At 45.7% G+C, this 21205-nt stretch overlaps 1 protein-coding gene across 1 annotated transcript in view; it reads left to right on the forward strand.

Annotated features, from left to right (window-relative positions):
- LOC137656666 (uncharacterized) overlaps nt 1-21205 on the forward strand; it is a 327800-nt gene that overhangs the window by 34823 nt on the left and 271772 nt on the right. The window contains exon 2 of the mRNA XM_068390839.1: nt 12576-12794. Within this exon, the coding sequence (XP_068246940.1) occupies nt 12593-12794 (202 nt within the window). The 5' untranslated portion in view covers nt 12576-12592. The remainder of the gene's footprint in view (nt 1-12575; nt 12795-21205) is intronic.

The following is a 21205-nucleotide window of genomic DNA, read 5'->3' on the forward strand; positions in this document are numbered from 1 at the left end:
ATATGTCATATGTAATGCAATGAACCATCAGTTAGAGCAGATATTACTAATTACAGTATTAATGGAATTAACGAAATACGTATTTGGGGTCTTCATATATCGCGGTATTTTCGAAATTTCCGGAAAATCCACGATATGTGTATATACATGCGTTATGAAAAAAATCCGCGAAGTGGTGAATCCGCGATAGTCGAACCGCGAAGTAGCGAGGGCTCAATGTACCCCAAACGGACTTCAAGAGCTCTTCACCGAGTGAGCAGAATGTTTGACAGCATGGGAAAGGTTAAAACGAGAGTTATAAAAAGTACGATCTCACCATGGATTCGCAAGGTCATAGACCAAGCCCTGAATCCTGACTCTCCTCTGAAGGCATGGAAGCCTAGAGCTCACAATGCCTAGCATTTAAGAAAAATTACTCTGTGGCACAGGTTCTACAAGCGAGCGTGTGGAAGCATCAGATAACTTTCACCACCCACTACCTGCAAGACGTAACCCACAGGAACATGGAGATGTTCTCCATTGGACCTGTGGTGGCTGCATCACAAGGGGTTTAAACACCTCAAGCTCCTTGTTGGATAAATAGCAGATTATTTTTATTATTATAATTACTGTATTATTATTGCTAGGCAAGCTACAACGCTGTGGAAAAAGCAGGACGCTATAAGCCCAATGGCTTCAATAGCAAAAAATAGCCCAGTGAGGAAAGGAAATAAGGAGATAAACAAACTACAAGAGAAGTAATGAGCAATCAAAATAAATTATTTCAAGAACAGCAACAACATTAAATTGGATCTTTCATACATAAACTATAAAAAACTTCTAAAAAACAAGAGAAAGAGTAACAACATAAAATAGCATGCCCAAGTGTACCCTCAAGCAAGAGAACTCTAATCCAAGACAGTGGAAGACCAGGTGCAGAGGCTATGGCACTACCCAAGACTTGAGAACAATGGTTTGATTTTGGAGTGTTCTTCTCCCAGAAGAGCTGCTTACCATAGCTAAACAATTTCTTCTATTGTTACCAAGATGAAGTAGCCACTGAAGAATTTTTGGGTAATCTTAATGTTGTCAGGTGTATGAGACAGAGGTGTATGTGTAGGCAAAGGAAAATTAGCCATAATCAGAGAGAGGGATCCAGTGTAGTACTGTCTAGCCAGTCAAAGGATCCAATAACTCTAGCGGTAGTATCTCTGCGGGTGGAGGTGGATGGCATACGTTACCTGCGATTAAATTTGGGATGAATGATAAAGTGACTGACTGGAGTACATCACCTATGGTACGCTGCAAGATGGCCTCCTCTGTCTGCAAGTAATAACCACTTCCCTTGTGTAACTTGATACTTTACATGCACATATATTTGTTATGTCCCCTAGCTAGCTGAGCATTGGGAAATATCTAATGGTTTGTTCAAGGAAGTCCTAGGACTCCAAGAATTCTTACCTGAACAAGTCACATTGCTTAGTATCACACAGTCACACAGGTTGCTCAGGCTGCTAACACGTTCACATGTACGGAAGTTTAGCGTGGTGCCAGGGTGATTCCTATATAAGAGTGTGCATAGCATGGAGGAACGCCCTTGGTCAGTTGGTTAGTTGGTTAGGACTTCTACCCACCTTAGGGTGAGTCTTCCTTAATAAAGAACGAAAGGGTTTGTTTTTAGTGACTGAACAAATGACAAATTTGAGAGTACAGTAGTTTGTTGTTCCAAACAATACAAACCTTGAGCTCTTTATACAAATTTGTCCCGCTAGCACCTATTCCCCTGCAAGTCCTGCCTGCAATCAAAAGTGACAATAGAACGCAGGTGTGTGTGTGTGTGCGTGGGGTAGCTGGTACTAAACCCCTCCCCCTGCTAACTAGCAGTGGGTAGTTATACCTCGCTTAGAGTCTTATTATTATTATTATTATTACAGTAATGGCCAAGCTACAACCCTAGTTGGAAAAGCAAGATGCTATAAGCCCAAGGGCTCCAACAGGGAAAAATAGCCCAGTGAGGAAAGGAAACAAGGAAACAAATAAATGATGAGAATAAAGTAACAATAAATCATTCTAAAAACAGAAACGTCAAAACAAATATGTCCTATATAAACTATTAACAACGTCAAAAACAGATATGTCATATATAAACTATAAAAAGACTCATGTCAGCCTGGTCAACATAAGAACATTTGCTCCAACTTTGAACTTTTGAAGTTCTACTGATTCAACTACCCGATTAGGAAGATCATTCCACAACTTGGTAACAGCTGGAATAAAACTTCTAAAATACTGTGTAGTATTGAGCCTCATGATGGAGAAGGCCTGGCTATTATAATTAACTGCCTGCCTAGTATTACAAACAGGATAGAATTGTCCAGGGAGATCTGAATGTAAAAGATGTTCAGAGTTATGAAAAATCTTATGCAACATGCATAATGAACTAGTTGAATGACGGTGCCAAAGATTAATATCTAGATCAGGAATAAGAAATTTAAAAGACCATAAGTTTCTGTCCAACAAATTAAGATGAGAATCAGCAGCTGAAGACCAGACAGGAGAACAATACTCAAAACAAGGTAGAATGAAAGAATTAAAACACTTCTTCAGAAAAGATTGATCACCGAAAATCTTTTAAGACTTTCTCAATAAGCCAATTTTTTGTGCAATTGAAGAAGACACAGACCTAATGTGTTTCTCAAAAGTAAATTTGCTGTCGAGAATCACACCTAAAATTTTAAAAGTCGTACAAATTTAAAGAAACATTATCAATACTGAGATCCGGATGTTGAGGAGCTACCATCCTTGACCTACTTACAATCATATTTTGAGTTTTGTTAGGATTCAACTTCATACCCCATTATTTGCACCATGCACTAATTTTAGCTAAATCTTTATTGAGGGATTCACCAACCCCAGATCTACATTCAGGGGGTGGAATTGATGCAAAGAGAGTAGCATCATCTGCATATGCAACAAGCTTGTTTTCTAGGCCAAACCACATGTCATGTGTATATAGTATGAAAAGTAATGGGCCAAGACACTACCCTATGGAACACTGGATATCACATTCCTATACTTACTATGGTGCCCATCAACAACAACTCTTTGAGACCTATTACTTAAAAAATCAATAATAATGCTAAGAAACGACCCACCCACTCCCAACTGTTTGAGTTTGAAAACAAGGGCCTCATGATTAACACGGTCAAAGCTAGTCTTTGTGCTTTGCCAAAAGTATATTCCCTAATAAAGAGCTCAAGGTTTTTATCAATAAGAATAATACAAATTACTTTTAAATTTGTAATTTTTCCTAACCATACAAACCTGAGACCTTCAGGTTAAACGGTCCACCTCTACCACGGGGCTAGTCCTAGGCCAAAGGTCAAATTGAAGGTGAGCACTACCTGTTGGGTCCCGACACCCAGCAACCAGCTGTCTTTGCCTCATTAAAAGTTTAAGCTACAACCCTAATGGGAAAAGCAGGATGCTATAAGCCCAAGGGCTCCAACAGGGAAAATAACTCAGTGAGGAAAGCAAATAAGGAAACAGATAGAATAGTGAGTGTGTCTTAGTTTACTCTCAAGCAAGAGAACCCTAACCAAAGACAGTGGAAGACCATGGCACAGAGGCTATGGCATTACCCAAGACTAAAGGACATTGGTTTGATTTTGTTGTATCCTTCTACAATAGCTGCTTGCCATATCTAAAGATGGTTGTCTACCTTCACCAAGAGGAAAGTAACCACTGAACAATTACAGTGCAGTAGTTAACCACTGAGCAAAGAAGAATTTTCTGGTTATCTTAATATTGTCAGATATATGAGGAAAGAAGAGAATGTGTAAAGAATAGGCCATACTATTTGGTACATGTGTAAGCAAGGGAAATTTAAGCCATAACTAGAGAAGGATCCAAGGTGATACCATCTAGTCAGTCATAGGACCCAATAACTCTCTAGTGGTAGCATCTCAATGGGTGGCTGGTGCCTTGGCCAACCTACTACCTACTACCTCCAATTTAAAGACTCAGGTTTGTATAATAAGAAAAAAATACAAATTGATTTAAAAATATATGATATTTTCATGTTCATGAATGGCACCCCAACATAACTGATTAGCATTGTGTCTGTCTTTTTGCTGGAAAAGTACGAATAATCTGTACCTTTTACGTTTTTGCCGAGAAACATCTAGAGAGCATCTTTGGATTGTGCTGCCACTCACTCACTCAAGCATTATTTAAGCAGGTTGGCAGTCTGATTTCATGTATAGTTATGTGGAGGATTAATTTTATTTTAATTTATTTTTTGGTTTGCCAAATCGGGAGAGAGAGAGAGAGAGAGAGAGAGAGAGAGAATGTGTGTGTGTTTATTTGCTTTAGTTTAGAGAGAGAGTTTGTTTTAGTTTTGTTAAATCGAGATATTTTATTTGCTTTAGCTTTGTCAAATAGAGAGAGAGAGAGAGAGAGAGAGAGAGAGAGAGAGAGAGAGGAGAGAGAGAGAGAGAGAGAGAGAGAGAGAGAGAGAGAGAGAGAATTTCATTTGCTTTAGTTTTGCTAGATCGCGCGTGCGCGAGAGAGTATGTGTGTGCGTGTGTCCGCGATGCGTGCCGACGAACAAGTGGTAGTTAGCGAATGATTGTTTGTAGTGGGAAAGACTGTCGGTATATTTGAGGTTGTTTGTTTATATTTTTTAGCTAGGATAGGGCGGTAATGAATGTCTTGGGCGAAAGCATTGGATATTTGACTGTATGAGGAGTCGGTTGTTTGTTTTGTTCTTCGACAGCCGGCTGGGAAGTGATTTTTCTTTATATCAGAGTAAGTACAGTTTTATTTATTTTTGTTAGGCGCGATCATGAATGATAGGAAGTTATTTATTTATCTTTGATTATAGTGCGATAGTTTAGTTAGTTAGGAGTTTTCGGAAGCGTTTTTCCTTTTTTATTGCAGGCCGTAATTCCTCCTTTAGGCTCCTTTGGATTCCTTTAGACTCCTTGGAGTTTTAGTTTGGCCTGGAAGGTGGTGTTTGCCAGCCGTGTGTATTATACTGTATATGAATAGTTTGATGGTGACGACCCGGACCGGACAATGAATGTAGGAATAGACTGCTGAAATACAGAATTTTTGAACGTTGATGACCCGGCTATAAAATACGGATTTCTCTCATGACAATTGATGACGACGACCACCGCATAAGATTGCACGGTCGAATTGGCCGTACGACGGTACAATATTGTTGGCCAGTGCCAGTAGGCTACAACTTGCGCAAGGACTGTTGCGTGTGAACCAAGAGGTTCTTTTGGTTTGGCATTACATTTTTTGTGTGTTTGCAGAATATGATTGGTGTTTAGTATTAATTTATTTAGTCTTAAGAGTGCTTTTGGTACTATGCGCAGACTGACGGTGTTGGGTATATTAAAAGGATATTGGTTTTTTCGATTGTTGGCGAGTTTTCGGTACCCTCATTCACCGATATATACAGCAAATTTTCAATATTAAACTTACCCGATAATCATGTAGCTGTCAACTCCGTTGCCCGACAGAATTCTATGGAGGGATACGCCAGCTATCACAATACTAGAAGGGGGTGTACTTACCAGCGCCACCTGTGGCCAGGTACTCAAGTACTTCTTGTTGACACCTCCTCAATTATTCCTCTGTCGTGCTTCCGGCAAGACGTTCTGGGATACGCTTATGATCTTCGAGTATTTTCACGGCTAATTGGTGAAGTATTCTCTCAGATTTCGGCTGTCGCTTTACTGGAAACCTTCTTATATTAGCTAGATAGCTTTTATATAGTCCTGATTAACGGTTAACGATCTTTTGCTTGATTTTGGAACCCCCTTTGGCTAACTCTTTGGATTCAAGATGTCTGACATTTCGCAAGCCCCCTCCCATAGACGATGTAGGTCTTGCAATAGGCGTATTCCGAAGGCCTCGGTAGATCCTCACACCGCTTGTTCTGACTGTAGGGACAGGCCCTGTCAGTTAGAAAATCGATGTGAGGAATGCGCCGGACTTTCGGAACTGGAATTTGTCCGTCTTTTGAAATATTCAACTAAGTTAGAGAGAGGTAGAGTTAGGAGGAGTTCTTCTCACTCTTCACTTTTTTCCTCACCTCATGATCCCCTACCTTTTCCTACCCCTGTAGTGGCTACCCCCGAACCTACTGTTTGCCCTCCGCCTGATATGTCTGTTGTTTTGCGTGCTATTCAGGCCTTAGGCGATAAAGTAGAGTCAGTGGTAAGTGATCATAAGTCTCTGATGGCCGAAGTCAAGGAACTTAAGGTCAAGAGTGCAGTGGGTGGAATTAGTGCCAGTGCTGTGACGAGTGCTAGTGTCAGTGCAGTGCCAAGTGCTAGTGTCAGTGCCAGTGTGGTGCGTGAGGATACTTCTGTGCGAGCCAGTCGTCCTCCCAGTCCGGGACCTCTTGCAAGCTCCCAAGCCCAGGGGAGAAGCAATGTCGAAGGGCATAAGGGTTCGGCAGGCCTTGTTAGGCGCACAGAAGTATCCTCGGTGGTTGCGGGCGTGTCTTCCAAAGACCGTCACTCCCACCTGCAGACGATTGAGCCCGTCTTTTTCTCGTCCGCTGATCAACTGTCAGGGAAGAAACGTTGGTCTCAGGTCTCGAGACCACTTAAACGCAGAGTCCAGTCCGCGAGTGCTCAGCCAGGTTGCAGTCATTGGCTCAGCTCTGACTCGCCGCAGTCATCTGTCGACTGCACTCCGCCCAAGAGGAGTAAGGTTCTGCCACAACAGAGCTCGACTGTTAAGGCTTTACCTCAGCCTACTGTAGTTTCTGCCGACCCCAAGTGGACTCTTCTACAGTCCATGCAAGCACAGCTTTCGGACTTGATGCGTGAGTGTCGGGCTGAGAGTGTTGCACCTCTGCCTCCGCCTACACTCCCTCCGCCTGCGCTCGCTCCGCCTGCGCTCGCTCCGCCTGATCGCAGTACCACCTGCCAGGCGTACGATGTTGAGCCTCGTTCTGAGTTTGCTGTTCCCAGTGGTGTTCAGCCTCCGCCTTCTTTAAGGCAACCTTTACAATGGGATCAGGAGGATTATACCTCTCTTCCTCCGCCTCCACTTGCTGCTCCACCAGTGGTGCAACACTCGGTTGAGGTACAACAACCTCTCCCGTCCATGAGTCAGTCTCCTCAGCTCTCGCTGCAGCGAGCTCAACCCTCCACAAGGCAAGCACCACTACACCTTAGCCTTGCGCCTCAGGAGCCTCAGCTTGCGAGACATTTACCTTGTTCTGCGCAGCCTCTACCTCATCGCGCTCCGCTCACACCACAGGAACAGGAACTTGCTACTCCGCTTCCGCCAACAGCTCAGCAAGCGCAACCCTTGGGTTCAACCACTCATGCTAGGAGTCAGCCTCCTCCACCCATGCGCCTTCCTTCTGCTTCGTCTTTTATTCAGCCTTTGCAGTCTGAGCCTCAGGTTTTCCCTCAACAGTTACTTGAAGAGGAAACCACTAATATTGTTCCTACTCGTTCTGACTCTGCTGTTCAGCATTCTTGTCCGATCTCTTCGCTACACTCTGGTGATGAGGCGTCTGATGATGAGGCGGCACACCTGGATCCCTCATCAGACGTGGATGAATCCAAACCTTCTCCACAGTCTATTGACTTTCGTAAGGTCTTGGCTCTGCTTAGGGAGGTTTACCCAGACCACTTTGTCTCTGCTATTCCCCGCTCTCCGCCATCTGAGTTTTCGCTGGGCATTCAACAAGCTAAGTCCACCTATACTAAGCTAGTCCTAGCAAGGTCCTCTAAGAGAGCGTTAAGGATCTTAGGGGAGTGGCTGCAGACTAAGCAACACCTTGGCAAAACTTCTTTCATGTTCCCTCCGACTAAGCTCACTTCGAAAGCGAGCGTTTGGTATGCCACAGGAGAAGCACCAGGCTTGGAAGTACCTGCCTCTGCCCAGGCTGACTTCTCAAGTCTGGTAGACTCGCCTCGGAGAACTGCAATGAGGCGCTCTAAGGTTTGCTGGACCTTCTCAGACCTTGATCACTTACTGAAGGGAGTATTTAGAGCATTTGAGATGTTTAACTTTCTAGACTGGTGCCTGGGGGCCCTCAGCAAGAAGACCTCTCCTGCGGACAAGGATTCTGCCATGCTATTAATGTCCTGCATGGATAAGGCCATTAGGGATGGATCTGGTGAGCTTGCGTCGATGTTTGTATCAGGGGTTTTGAAGAAAAGGGAACAGCTGTGTACCTTCCTTTCCTCCAGCATTACACCTTGTCAAAGGTCACAACTCCTTTTTGCTCCGCTCTCGAAGTTCCTCTTCCCCGAAGAGCTGGTTAAGGACTTGTCTGCTGCCCTGATACAAAAGGACACACACGATCTTGTAGCCTCATCGGCTCGTAAGTCTAAGGTTGCTACCTCAGTCCCCAAGACTTATCGCTCCCCAGTGGCTGATACCCCTGCTACGAGGTTCATACCGCCCTTTCGTGGTAGAGCCCCCAGCCGAGGAAGCTCCCGTCCAGACTCTTACAGGAGCAAGTCTAGGAAAGGCTCCAAGACATCTAAAGGAAAAAACTGACTCTCCGCTTCTCCAGACAGCAGTAGGAGCCAGACTCAAGATCTTCTGGCGAGCCTGGGAGAAGAGAGGTGCAGACGCCCAGTCTGTCAGTTGGCTGAGGGACGGTTACAGGATTCCATTCTGCCTCAAACCACCTCTGACCACATCTCCCATCAACCTCTCTCCCAACTACAAAGAAGAGGACAAGAGGCTAGCATTGCACCAGGAGGTGTCGCTTCTTGTGCAGAAGAAGGCAGTGGTTATAGTCCGGGACCATCAATCCCCGGGCTTCTACAACCGTCTCTTTCTTGTGGCCAAGAAGACAGGAGGTTGGAGACCGGTGCTGGACGTCAGCGCGCTCAACGCGTATGTCACCAAGCAGACGTTCACGATGGAGACGACGAAGTCGGTCCTAGCAGCGGTCAGACAGGAGGACTGGATGGTCTCGTTGGACTTGAAAGATGCCTACTTTCACGTTCCTATTCATCCAGACTCCCAACCTTTCCTGAGATTCGTTTTTGGAAAGGTTGTCTACCAATTCCAAGCCCTGTGTTTTGGCCTAAGCACAGCTCCTATGGTGTTCACTCATCTGATGAGGAATATAGCAAAATTCCTACACTTATCGGACATCAGAGCCTCCCTCTACTTAGACGACTGGCTGTTGAGAGCCTCCACGAGTCGTCGCTGTCTGGAGAATCTCAACTGGACTTTGGACTTAATCAGACAACTGGGTCTGTTAGTCAACATAGAAAAGTCTCAGCTCATTCCCTCCCAATCCATTGTGTACCTGGGAATGGAGATTCGGAGTCAGGATTTTCGGGCTTTTCCATCGGCCCCCAGGATAAGCCAAGCCCTAGAGTGCATCATGAGCATGCTGAAGAGGAGCAGTTGCTCGGTGAGACAGTGGATGAGTCTCACAGGGACCCTTTCATCACTGGCCCTGTTCGTCGAGCTAGGGAGACTCCACCTCCGCCCTCTTCAATTCCATCTTGCAGCTCATTGGGACAAGGGTTCGACTCTCGAAGCAGTCTCTATCCCAATCACCCAAGAGATGAAGACCACTCTCCTGTGGTGGAAGAACAATCTCCTTCTCAGGGAGGGCCTATCGTTGGCTATTCAGACCCCCAATCTTCATCTCTTCTCAGATGCATCGGACTCGGGCTGGGGTGCGACCTTGAACGGACGGGAATGCTCGGGAACGTGGAACGAGGAACAGGGATTGCTCCACATCAACTGCAAGGAGCTACTAGCAGTTCATTTAGCCCTGCTGAACTTCAAGTCCCTCCTGCTAGGCAAAGTGGTGGAGGTGAACTCAGACAACACCACAGCCTTGGCTTACATCTCCAAGCAAGGAGGGACCCATTCGAGGAGCCTATTCGAGATCGCAAGGGACCTCCTCATTTGGTCAAGAGGTCTAAACCTCACTCTGGTCACGAGGTTCATTCAGGGCAATATGAACGTCTCAGCAGATCGCCTAAGCAGAAGGAATCAGGTCATTCCCACGGAATGGACCCTCCACAAGAGTGTGTGCAACAGACTTTGGACCTTGTGGGGTCAACCCACCATAGATCTGTTTGCCACCTCCATAACCAAGAGACTTCCGCTGTACTGTTCCCCTGTTCCAGACCCTGCAGCAGTTCATGTGGATGCTTTTCTACTGAACTGGTCCCATCTCGACCTTTACGCATTCCCACCGTTCAAGATAATAAACAAAGTTCTGCAGAAATTCATCTCGCACGAAGGGACACGGCTGACGCTGGTTGCTCCCCTTTGGCCTGCAAGAGAATGGTTCACAGAGGTACTTCAATGGCTAGTCGACATCCCCAGGACTCTACCTCTAAGAGTGGACCTTCTACGTCAACCTCACGTAGACAGGTTGCACCCAAACCTCCACGCTCTTCGGCTGACTGCCTTCAGACTGTCGAAAGATTCGCTAGAGCTAGAGGCTTTTCGAAGGAGGCAGCCAGTGCGATTGCCAGAGCAAGAAGGGTTTCCACTCGTAGAGTCTCCCAATCTAAGTGGGAAGTCTTCCGAAGCTGGTGTAGAGCCAATTCAATATCCGCTACCAATACCTCTGTGATCCAAATAGCTGACTTCCTTCTACATCTTAGGAATGAGAGATCCCTTTCAGCCCCTACGATTAAAGGGTATAGGAGTATGTTGGCTTCAGTTCTCCGCCACAGAGGTTTGGACCTTTCTTCCAACAAGGACCTTCAAGACATTCTTAAGTCTTTTGAGACGTCTAAAGAGCGTCGTCTATCCACTCCAGGCTGGAACCTAGACGTAGTCTTAAGGTTCCTTATGTCATCTAGGTTCGAACCTCTCCAGTCAGCTTCCTTCAAGGACCTTACCCTCAAGACTCTTTTTCTCGTCTGCCTTGCAACAGCTAAGAGAGTCAGTGAGGTTCATGCCTTCAGCAAGAACATTGGTTTCACGACCGAATCTGCAACATGTTCTTTTCAGCTCGGATTCCTAGCAAAGAACGAACTTCCTTCACGTCCTTGGCCTAGATCGTTTGAAATACCTAGCCTCTCCAACATGGTAGGTAACGAACTAGAGAGAGTTCTTTGCCCTGTCAGAGCTCTCAAATATTATCTTAAGAGGTCTAAACCTATTCGAGGACAGTCAGAAGCCTTATGGTGTGCCATCAAGAAACCTTCGAGGCCCATGTCCAAGAACGGGGTTTCGTATTATATAAGGCTTCTGATTAGAGAAGCCCATTCTCACTTAAAGGAGGAAGACCTTGCATTGCTGAAGGTAAGGACCCACGAAGTAAGAGCCGTAGCTACTTCGATGGCCTTTAATAAAAACCGTTCTCTGCAGAGCATAATGGATGCAACCTATTGGAGGAGCAAGTCAGTGTTTGCATCATTTTATCTTAAAGATGTCCAGTCTCTTTACGAGAACTGCTACACCCTGGGACCATTCGTAGCAGCGAGTGCAGTAGTAGGTGAGGGCTCAGCCACTACATTCCCTTAATCCCATAACCTTTTTTAACCTTTCTCTTGAATGCTTTTATTGTTGTTTTTATGGTTGTTACGGTAGGCTAAGAAGCCTTCCGCATCCTTTTGATTTGGCGGGTGGTCTATTCATTCTTGAGAAGCGCCTGGGTTAGAGGTTTTGTAGAGGTCCTTTAGTAGGGGTTGCAACCCTATATACTTTAGCACCTTTGGGTTGATTCAGCCTCCAAGAGGAACGCTGCGCTCAGTAAGGAAGACGAACTTAAAAAAGAGGCAGAGTAACGGTTCAATTCGACTTCCTTACCAGGTACTTATTATTTCATTGTTATTTGAGATAACTGTTATATGAAATATGGGATACTTAGCTATCCTTTAATCTTGTACACTGGTTTTCACCCACCCCCCTGGGTGTGAATCAGCTACATGATTATCGGGTAAGTTTAATATTGAAAAATGTTATTTTTATTAGTAAAATAAATTTTTGAATATACTTACCCGATAATCATGATTTAATCGACCCTCCCTTCCTCCCCATAGAGAACCAGTGGACCGAGGAATAATTGAGGAGGTGTCAACAAGAAGTACTTGAGTACCTGGCTACAGGTGGCGCTGGTAAGTACACCCCTTTCTAGTATTGTGGTAGCTGGCGTATCCCTCCATAGAATTCTGTCGGGCAACGGAGTTGACAGCTACATGATTATCGGGTAAGTATATTCAAAAATTTATTTTACTAATAAAAATAACATTTTTGTGTTATTTTTGTCTATTGAATTTATGATAAATTGTGATTGTTCCTGGTTTATGGCGTATGGTGGATGGTTTAGTGATAAGTGATTTGTTTTAGTGTTAAGTCAGTTTAATGATTTGTGTTCTGTTTTTTGGTTGCGTTTAATATAGTTTTAAGGCTATGTTTTTTTTGTTTTTCCCTTCGTGCAATAGTCCAGTTTAAAGTAAAGTAAGGGGAAAGTTTGTGTTGTGGTATATTTTGGAAGTAAGAGTGATCAAAGGAGTGGGGGTTTGTTTTTGTTTACATCCCGCCACAGTTATACAGTATGTGATATGAAAAGGTTTATGATTCAATACACCATTGAACATTAATTTTCTTGACAGGAGCAGCAACCCCAAATATGGCCTCCAATTCTGCAGAAGTGAAGAGATGGATATTTTCTGGGATCAGCGCGAAGGAAGATGAGTTGCGGTATAGCAAGCTCATACATAAGCTGGGAGGTGTGATAGTAGACAGAGAGAACAAGTACACCTTTCTGTCCTCTCATGTCCTTGTGAAAGATTTTCACGCTACAGAGAAGATTTTGGCCGCTCTGGCAGCAGGTGAGTGGACTCAAGTAATTTTATATTCCAAGTAAGCATCTGTATTCATTCATCTGCAGTCAAATAAATAGGCATGTTGTTATGAAAATATACGTCACACTTCTACATACAAGGCTGGCCTCATTTGCAAGATAAAACTAACTGAGCCATCAGTGAGTAGTGTGTGCACACCTTGGAGGATTAATGGAAGAAGCCACTCAGTAGAGTGAAGCCAATTGACTGTGAGGCAGCCATGCCCAGGAAGGACAAAAGAGAGTCCAAATCATAAAAGGATTAGTAGGATGCTTCAGTTATTTTTTCCCTTGTGTATTTTTCTAATGCATCTTTTTATGTCATAAATGAAGGCTAAATGTGACCGACATTTTATCATTATTATAGAGAACGTAGTTAATTATTTCATCATACATAATACCTTACACTTTTATTTCAAAATGCAATAGAAACTTTTACATATTGAATACATATAATCTATTATTGACTTAAATTTTCAATATTAAACTTACCCGATAATCATGTAGCTGTCAACTCCGTTGCCCGACAGAATTCTACGGGAGGGATACGCCAGCTATCACTATACTAGAAGGGGGTGTACTCACCAGCGCCACCTGTGGCCAGGTACTGCAGTACTTCTTGTTGACACCACCTCACTTTTTCCTCTGTCGTGCTTCCGGCAAGACATTCTGGGATACGCTTATGATTTTGGAGTTCTGTTCACGGCTTTTGGTGAAGTATTTCTCTAAGATTTCGGCTGTCGCTTTACTGGAAACTTTTCTTATTAGCTTAGATAGCTTTTATTTAGTTTTGATTTATGGTTAACGATCTTTTTGCTTGATTTGGAATCCCCCTTGGCTAACTCTTTGATTCAAGATGTCTGACCTTTCACAAGCCCCACCCCATAGACGATGTAGGTCTTGTAATAGGCGTATTCCGAAGGCCTCGGTAGATCCTCACACCGCTTGTTCTGACTGTAGGGAAAGGCCCTGTCAGTTGGAAGATCGATGTGAGGAATGCGCCGGTCTTTCGGAACTTGAATTTGTTCGATTCCTGAAATATTCAACCAAGTTAGAGAGAGAGAGAGTTAGGAGGAGTTCTTCTCGCTCTTCACTTTTTTCCTCACCTCATGACCCTCAACCTTTTCCTCCCCCTGTAGTGGCTACCCCCGAACCTACTATTTGTACTCAACCTGATATGTCTGTTGTTTTGCGTGCCATTCAGGCTTTAGGTGACAAAGTGGAATCGGTGGTTAGTGACCATAAGTCTCTTATGGCAGAAGTCAAAGAACTTAAGGTCAAAAGTGCAGTGGGAGGTGATAGTGCCAGTGCTGTGACAAGTGCTAGTGTCAGTGCGGTGCCAAGTGCTAGTGTCAGTGTCAGTGTGGTGCGTGAGGGTACTTCTGTGCGTGCCAGTCGTCCTCCCAGTCCGGGACCTCTTGCAAGCTCCCAAGCCCAGGGGAGAAGCAATGTCGAAGGGCAAAAGGGTTCGGCAGGCCTTGATCGGCGCACAGAAGTATCCTCGGTGGTTGCGGGCGTGTCTTACAGAGACCGTCACTCCCACCCGCAGACGATTGAGCCCGTCTTTTACTCGTCTGCTGAAGATATGTCAGGGAGAAAACGCTGGACTCAGGTCTCAAGACCTCTCAAACGCAAAGTCCAGACCTCAAGAGCTCTACAACCTGGTTGCAGTCATTGGATTAGCTCTGACTCTCCGCAGTCATCAGGTGACTGCACTCCTCCTAAGAGGGGTAAGGTGATGCCACAACAGACCTCATCTTCTGTTAAGGCTTTGCCTCAGCAGACCTTAGCGTCTGTCGACCCCAAGTTGACTTTGCTGCAGTCCATGCAGTCACAGCTTGCGGTCTTAATGCGTGAGTGTCAGGCTGAGAAGGTTACACCTCCTCCTGCGATCGCTCCGCCTAACCGCAGTCCCGTCTGCCAGGCGTACGAAGTTGAGGCTCCTCAGGATTCCTTACCGCGTACTGAGTTGCCAGTTTCCAGCGGTGTGCAGCAACCTCAGCCTTCCTTAAGGCAACCTCAGCAATGGGAGCAGGAAGCTTATGCCTTACTTCCTCCGCTTCCGCTTGCGGTTCCACCAGCGAGGCAACAATCTCTTGAGGTACGACAACCTCTTCCATCCATGAGGCAGCCACCTCAGCACTCGCTGCAGCGACCTCAACCCTCCTCAAGGCGAGAACCTCAACACCTTAGCCTAGCACCTCAGGAACCTCAACTCGCGAGACAAGAACTGCGTTCTGCGCAGCCGCTACCTCAACTCTCGCAGCTCACACCTCAGGAACCTCAACTCGTTCCTCAGGAACCTGCTACTGCGCATCCGCAACCCTTACAGCAAGCGCAACTCTTGAGACAAGACACTCATGCCAGGAGTCAGCCACCTCAACCCATGCGCCTACCTTCCTCTACTCTTCCTGACCAGCCTTTGCAGCCTGAACCTCAGGTTTTAACTCAGCAACAGAGACTTGAGGATGAATCCACAAGCGTTTATGCACCCGCTTGTTCTGATTCTGCTGTTCAGCATACCACTGTTACATTACCTCTCACTTCGCTACACTCTGGTGATGAGGTTTCTGAGGAGGAAGCTGCGCACCTGGATCCCTCATCAGACGTGGAAGAAACCAAGTCTTCTCCTCTACCCATTGACTTTCGTAAGGTCCTGGCTCTTTTCAGAGAGGTATACCCGGACCATTTTGTTTCTGCTACCCCACGCTCTCCTCCATCTGAGTTTTCGCTGGGCATGCAGCCTGTTAAGTCAACGTATACTAAGCTCGTCTTTGCTAGGTCCTCTAAGAGAGCTTTAAGAATTTTAGGGGAGTGGTTGCAGTCTAAACAGCAACTAGGGAAGACTTCCTTTATGTTCCCACCTACTAAGCTCACTTCTAAAGCGGGCGTATGGTATGCCACAGGAGAGGAACCAGGCTTGGGAGTCCCTGCCTCTGCCCAGGCTGACTTCTCAAGTTTGGTCGACTCTCCTCGTAGAACAGCAATGAGGCGCTCTAAGGTTTGCTGGACCTTCTCCGATTTAGACCACTTCCTAAAGGGTGTATTTCGTGCCTTTGAGATGTTCAATTTTCTAGACTGGTGCCTGGGGGCCCTTAGCAAGAAGACCTCCCCTGCGGACAAGGACTCAGCCATGCTTTTAATGTCCTGCATGGATAAAGCAATTAGGGATGGATCTGGCGAGCTTGCTTCAATGTTTGTGTCAGGAGTTCTTAAGAAAAGGGAGCAACTTTGCACCTTTCTTTCTCCCAGCATCACACCTTGTCAAAGGTCTCAACTCCTTTTCGCTCCGCTTTCTAAGTTCTTGTTTCCCGAAGAACTTATCAAGGACTTGTCTGCGGCCCTGATTCAGAAAGACACTCATGATCTTGTGGCCTCTTCAGCTCGTAAGACTAAGGTTGCTCCCTCAGTTCCCAGGACTTACCGCACCCCAGTGGCTGATACGCCTGCTACGAGGTTTATTCCGCCCTTTCGTGGTAGAGCCCCCAGCCGAGGAAGCTCCCGTCCAGACTCTTCCAGGAGCAAGTCTAGGAAAGGTTCCAAGACTTCTAAAGGCAAACACTGACTCTCCTCCTCTCCAGACAGCAGTAGGAGCCAGACTCAAGATCTTCTGGCAAGCTTGGGAAAAGAGAGGTGCAGACGCCCAGTCTGTCAGGTGGCTGAGGGAGGGTTACAGGATACCATTCTGCCGCAAACCCCCTCTGACCACTTCTCCCATCAACCTCTCTCCCAACTACAAGGAAAAGGACAAGAGGCTAGCGTTGCACCAGGAGGTGTCGCTCCTGTTACAGAAAGAAGGCAGTGGTTATAGTCCGGGACCATCAATCCCCGGGCTTCTACAACCGTCTCTTTCTGGTGGCCAAGAAGACAGGAGGTTGGAGACCGGTGCTGGACGTCAGCGCGCTCAATGCTTATGTCACCAAGCAGACGTTCACTATGGAGACGACGAAGTCGGTCCTAGCAGCGGTCAGGCAGGAGGACTGGATGGTCTCGTTGGATCTGAAAGACGCTTACTTTCACGTTCCTATTCATCCAGACTCCCAACCTTTCCTGAGATTCGTTTTTGGAAAGGTTGTGTACCAATTCCAAGCCCTGTGTTTTGGCCTAAGCACAGCTCCTATGGTGTTTACGCATCTGATGAGGAATATTGCAAAATTCCTCCACTTATCCGACATCAGAGCCTCCCTTTATTTAGACGACTGGCTGTTGAGAGCCTCCACGAGTCGTCGCTGTCTGGAGAGTCTCAACTGGACTTTGGACTTGATCAAGGAACTGGGTCTGTTAGTCAACTTAGAAAAGTCCCAGCTCATTCCCTCCCAATCCATTGTTTACCTGGGAATGGAGATTCGGAGTCAGGATTTTCGGGCTTTTCCATCGGCCCCAAGGATAAGCCAAGCCCTAGATTGCATCCTGAGCATGCTGAAGAGGAGCAGTTGCTCGGTGAGACAGTGGATGAGTCTCACAGGGACCCTGTCATCGTTAGCCCTGTTCGTCGAGTTAGGGAGACTCCACCTCCGCCCTCTTCAATTCCATCTAGCAGCTCATTGGGACAAGGATTTGACGCTCGAAGCAGTCTCTATCCCGGTCACCAAAGAGATGAAGACCACTCTCTTGTGGTGGAAGACCAACCTCCTTCTCAAGGAGGGCCTATCGTTAGCGATTCAGACCCCCAATCTTCATCTCTTCTCGGATGCATCAGACTCGGGCTGGGGCGCGACCTTGAACGGACAGGAATGCTCGGGAACGTGGAACAAGGAACAGGTAACGCTCCACATCAACTGCAAGGAGCTCCTGGCAGTTCATTTGGCCCTATTGAACTTCAAGTCCCTCCTGCTAGGCAAGGTGGTGGAGGTGAACTCCGACAACACCACAGCCTTGGCTTACATCTCCAAGCAGGGAGGGACCCATTCGAGGAACCTGTACGAGATCGCAAGGGACCTCCTCATTTGGTCAAGAGGTCTAAACCTCACCCTAGTAACGAGGTTCATTCAAGGCAACATGAACGTCTCAGCAGATCGCCTAAGCAGAAAAGATCAGGTCATCCCCACGGAATGGACCCTTCACAAGAGCGTGTGCAACAGAATTTGGACCTTGTGGGGTCAGCCTACAATAGATCTGTTTGCCACCTCCATGACCAAGAGGCTTCCTTTGTACTGTTCCCCAGTTCCAGATCCAGCAGCAGTTCATGTGGATGCTTTTCTGCTGAATTGGTCCCATCTCGACCTTTACGCATTCCCACCGTTCAAGATCATCAACAGAGTCATTCAAAAGTTCATCTCGCACGAAGGGACACGGCTGACGCTGGTTGCTCCCCTTTGGCCTGCAAGAGAATGGTTCACAGAGGTACTACAATGGCTGGTCGACGTCCCCAGGACTCTCCCTCTAAGAGTGGACCTTCTACGTCAACCTCACGTAGACAAGTTGCACCCAAACCTCCACGCTCTTCGGCTGACTGCCTTCAGACTGTCGAAAGATTCGCTAGAGCTAGAGGCTTTTCGAAGGAGGCAGCCAGTGCGATTGCCAGAGCAAGGAGGGTATCCACTCGTAGAGTCTACCAATCCAAGTGGGAAGTCTTCCGGAACTGGTGTAGAGCCAATGCAGTTTCATCTACCAATACCTCTGTAACCCAAATAGCTGACTTCCTATTACATCTAAGGAATGAGAGATCCCTTTCGGCTCCTACGATTAAAGGGTACAGGAGTATGTTGGCTTCAGTTCTCCGCCACAGAGGTTTGGACCTTTCTTCCAACAAGGACCTTCAAGACATCCTTAAGTCTTTTGAGACTTCTAAAGAACGTCGTTTACCCACTCCAGGCTGGAATCTAGACGTAGTCTTAAGGTTCCTTATGTCGCCTAGGTTCGAACCTCTCCAGTCAGCTTCCTTCAAGGACCTTACCCTCAAGACTCTTTTCCTCGTCTGCCTTGCAACAGCTAAAAGAGTCAGTGAGGTTCATGCCTTCAGCAAGAACATTGGTTTCACATCCGAATCTGCAACATGTTCTTTACAGCTCGGATTTTTAGCTAAGAATGAACTTCCTTCACGTCCTTGGCCTAGATCGTTTGAAATTCCTAGCCTTTCCAACATGGTAGGTAACGAGCTAGAAAGAGTTCTTTGCCCTGTCAGAGCTCTGAAATATTATCTTAATAGGTCAAAACCTATACGAGGACAGTCAGAAGCCTTATGGTGTGCAATCAAGAAACCTTCGATGCCCATGTCCAAAAACGGGGTTTCGTATTATATAAGGCTTCTGATTAGAGAAGCCCATTCTCACATGAAGGAGGAAGACCTTGCTTTGCTGAAGGTAAGGACCCACGAAGTGAGAGCCGTAGCCACTTCGATGGCCTTTAATAAGAACCGTTCTCTGCAGAGCATAATGGATGCAACTTATTGGAGGAGCAAGTCAGTGTTTGCATCATTTTATCTTAAAGATGTCCAGTCTCTTTACGAGAACTGCTACACCCTGGGACCATTCGTAGCAGCGAGTGCAGTAGTAGGTGAGGGCTCAGCCACTACATTCCCTTAATCCCATAACCTTTTTAACCTTTCTCTTGAATGCTTTTATTGTTGTTTTTATGGTTGTTACGGTAGGCTAAGAAGCCTTCCGCATCCTTTTGATTTGGCGGGTGGTCAATTCATTCTTGAGAAGCGCCTGGGTTAGAGGTTGTGTAGAGGTCCTTTAGTAGGGGTTGCAGCCCTATATACTTTAGCACCTTAGAGTTGATTCAGCCTCCTAAGAGGAACGCTGCGCTCAGTAAGGAAGACGAACTTAATAAAGGCAGAGTAACGGTTCAAGTCGACTTCCTTACCAGGTACTTATTATTTCATTGTTATTCTGAAATAACTGATTATATGAAATACGGGATACTTAGCTATCCTTTAGTCATGTACACTGGTTTTCACCCACCCCCCTGGGTGTGAATCAGCTACATGATTATCGGGTAAGTTTAATATTGAAAAATGTTATTTTCATTAGTAAAATAAATTTTTGAATATACTTACCCGATAATCATGATTTAATTGACCCTCCCTTCCTCCCCATAGAGAACCAGTGGACCGAGGAAAAAGTGAGGTGGTGTCAACAAGAAGTACTGCAGTACCTGGCCACAGGTGGCGCTGGTGAGTACACCCCCTTCTAGTATAGTGATAGCTGGCGTATCCCTCCCGTAGAATTCTGTCGGGCAACGGAGTTGACAGCTACATGATTATCGGGTAAGTATATTCAAAAATTTATTTTACTAATGAAAATAACATTTTAAAGCAGTTCCCTTTATATCTACTTTTTGTTTGGTCATTACTATGTGTTCCACCTATTATGTTATGAAAAGGAATTATTGAATGCTAAAATGAATTAGCTCAGTATATAACTGTAGACTTTTCACTGTGAACTGCGATTGAAGTTTATTTGTACAGTAATTTGCTTATCAGCATAATTATGTCTCACATGTTTCAGCTATTGCTTTAATTAGTAAGTGCAGGTGATTGTCCAATGGTTGTGTATCATACATGGGATAATCAAACTCTGAAAATATTGTTTGTTCCGTAACTGGAATACAATCCACGCTATTTATTAGGGGTTACACTTTCGGCGAAGCTGAAATGACGAGCCATTAAAATTTAGCGAGGGTTAACTACCCACACCGCTAGTTAGCGGGAGGATACCTTGCTACCACTCACCCTCATACACCTCTGATTTAGCTCACTTTACTTTTGGCTCGGATGAAGAGCGGTTGTTTCCGCTCTTCCTCCTCGCCTATTCTGGACTGCCATTAATTTTTGTCTTTTAACTTAATTTTTCTTTTATTTATATATATATGAAAACATTCTTAATGTTTATGTATATATATGCATATAGAAATGTGTTCAGTGTTTGTGCTGTGCGTGTGATACGTATACGACACGAAACTTGTGCAAGGCCAGGATGCTACCACTTCGTGGGGAACGACCTCTCCCCCTCTGGTCCATCGGTCTTCCCGTCGGCATATAACCGTTGACTCGGCCGCCGCAAGGGAATCGTCATCGCCTGGACCCTCCTCATTCAGCTGTTGTCTTCGCCTTTTCCCTTTTCCTGAAGGAAACATGGATTACTGAGCGAAGGGAGTATAGCCTCTCAGAGATTGACTACGGTCTTTCTCTTCTCAAGGTCGTTCACCTTTCAACAACAGTGTACTAATGGAAAGAGCACCTTTCGCGTTCGTGGGTTAGGTTGCGCTTCCGATGTTTGTCTCAATTATTTTACTGAAATTATAATTGTAATTTTAACTTTTAAATATAAAACTTACCCGCTGGTTATATAAGAATGGCTAGCGTCCCTGACGCCTCGGCAGTAAATTAAAAAATCCCGCGTGGCTAACACAGATATGCTGTACACTAGTGCCCTCACGGTACAACGGGTGGAACTA

The sequence above is a fragment of the Palaemon carinicauda genome, chromosome 17 (assembly GCF_036898095.1).
Source record: "Palaemon carinicauda isolate YSFRI2023 chromosome 17, ASM3689809v2, whole genome shotgun sequence".
In the NCBI taxonomy this organism is placed as follows: domain Eukaryota; kingdom Metazoa; phylum Arthropoda; class Malacostraca; order Decapoda; family Palaemonidae; genus Palaemon; species Palaemon carinicauda.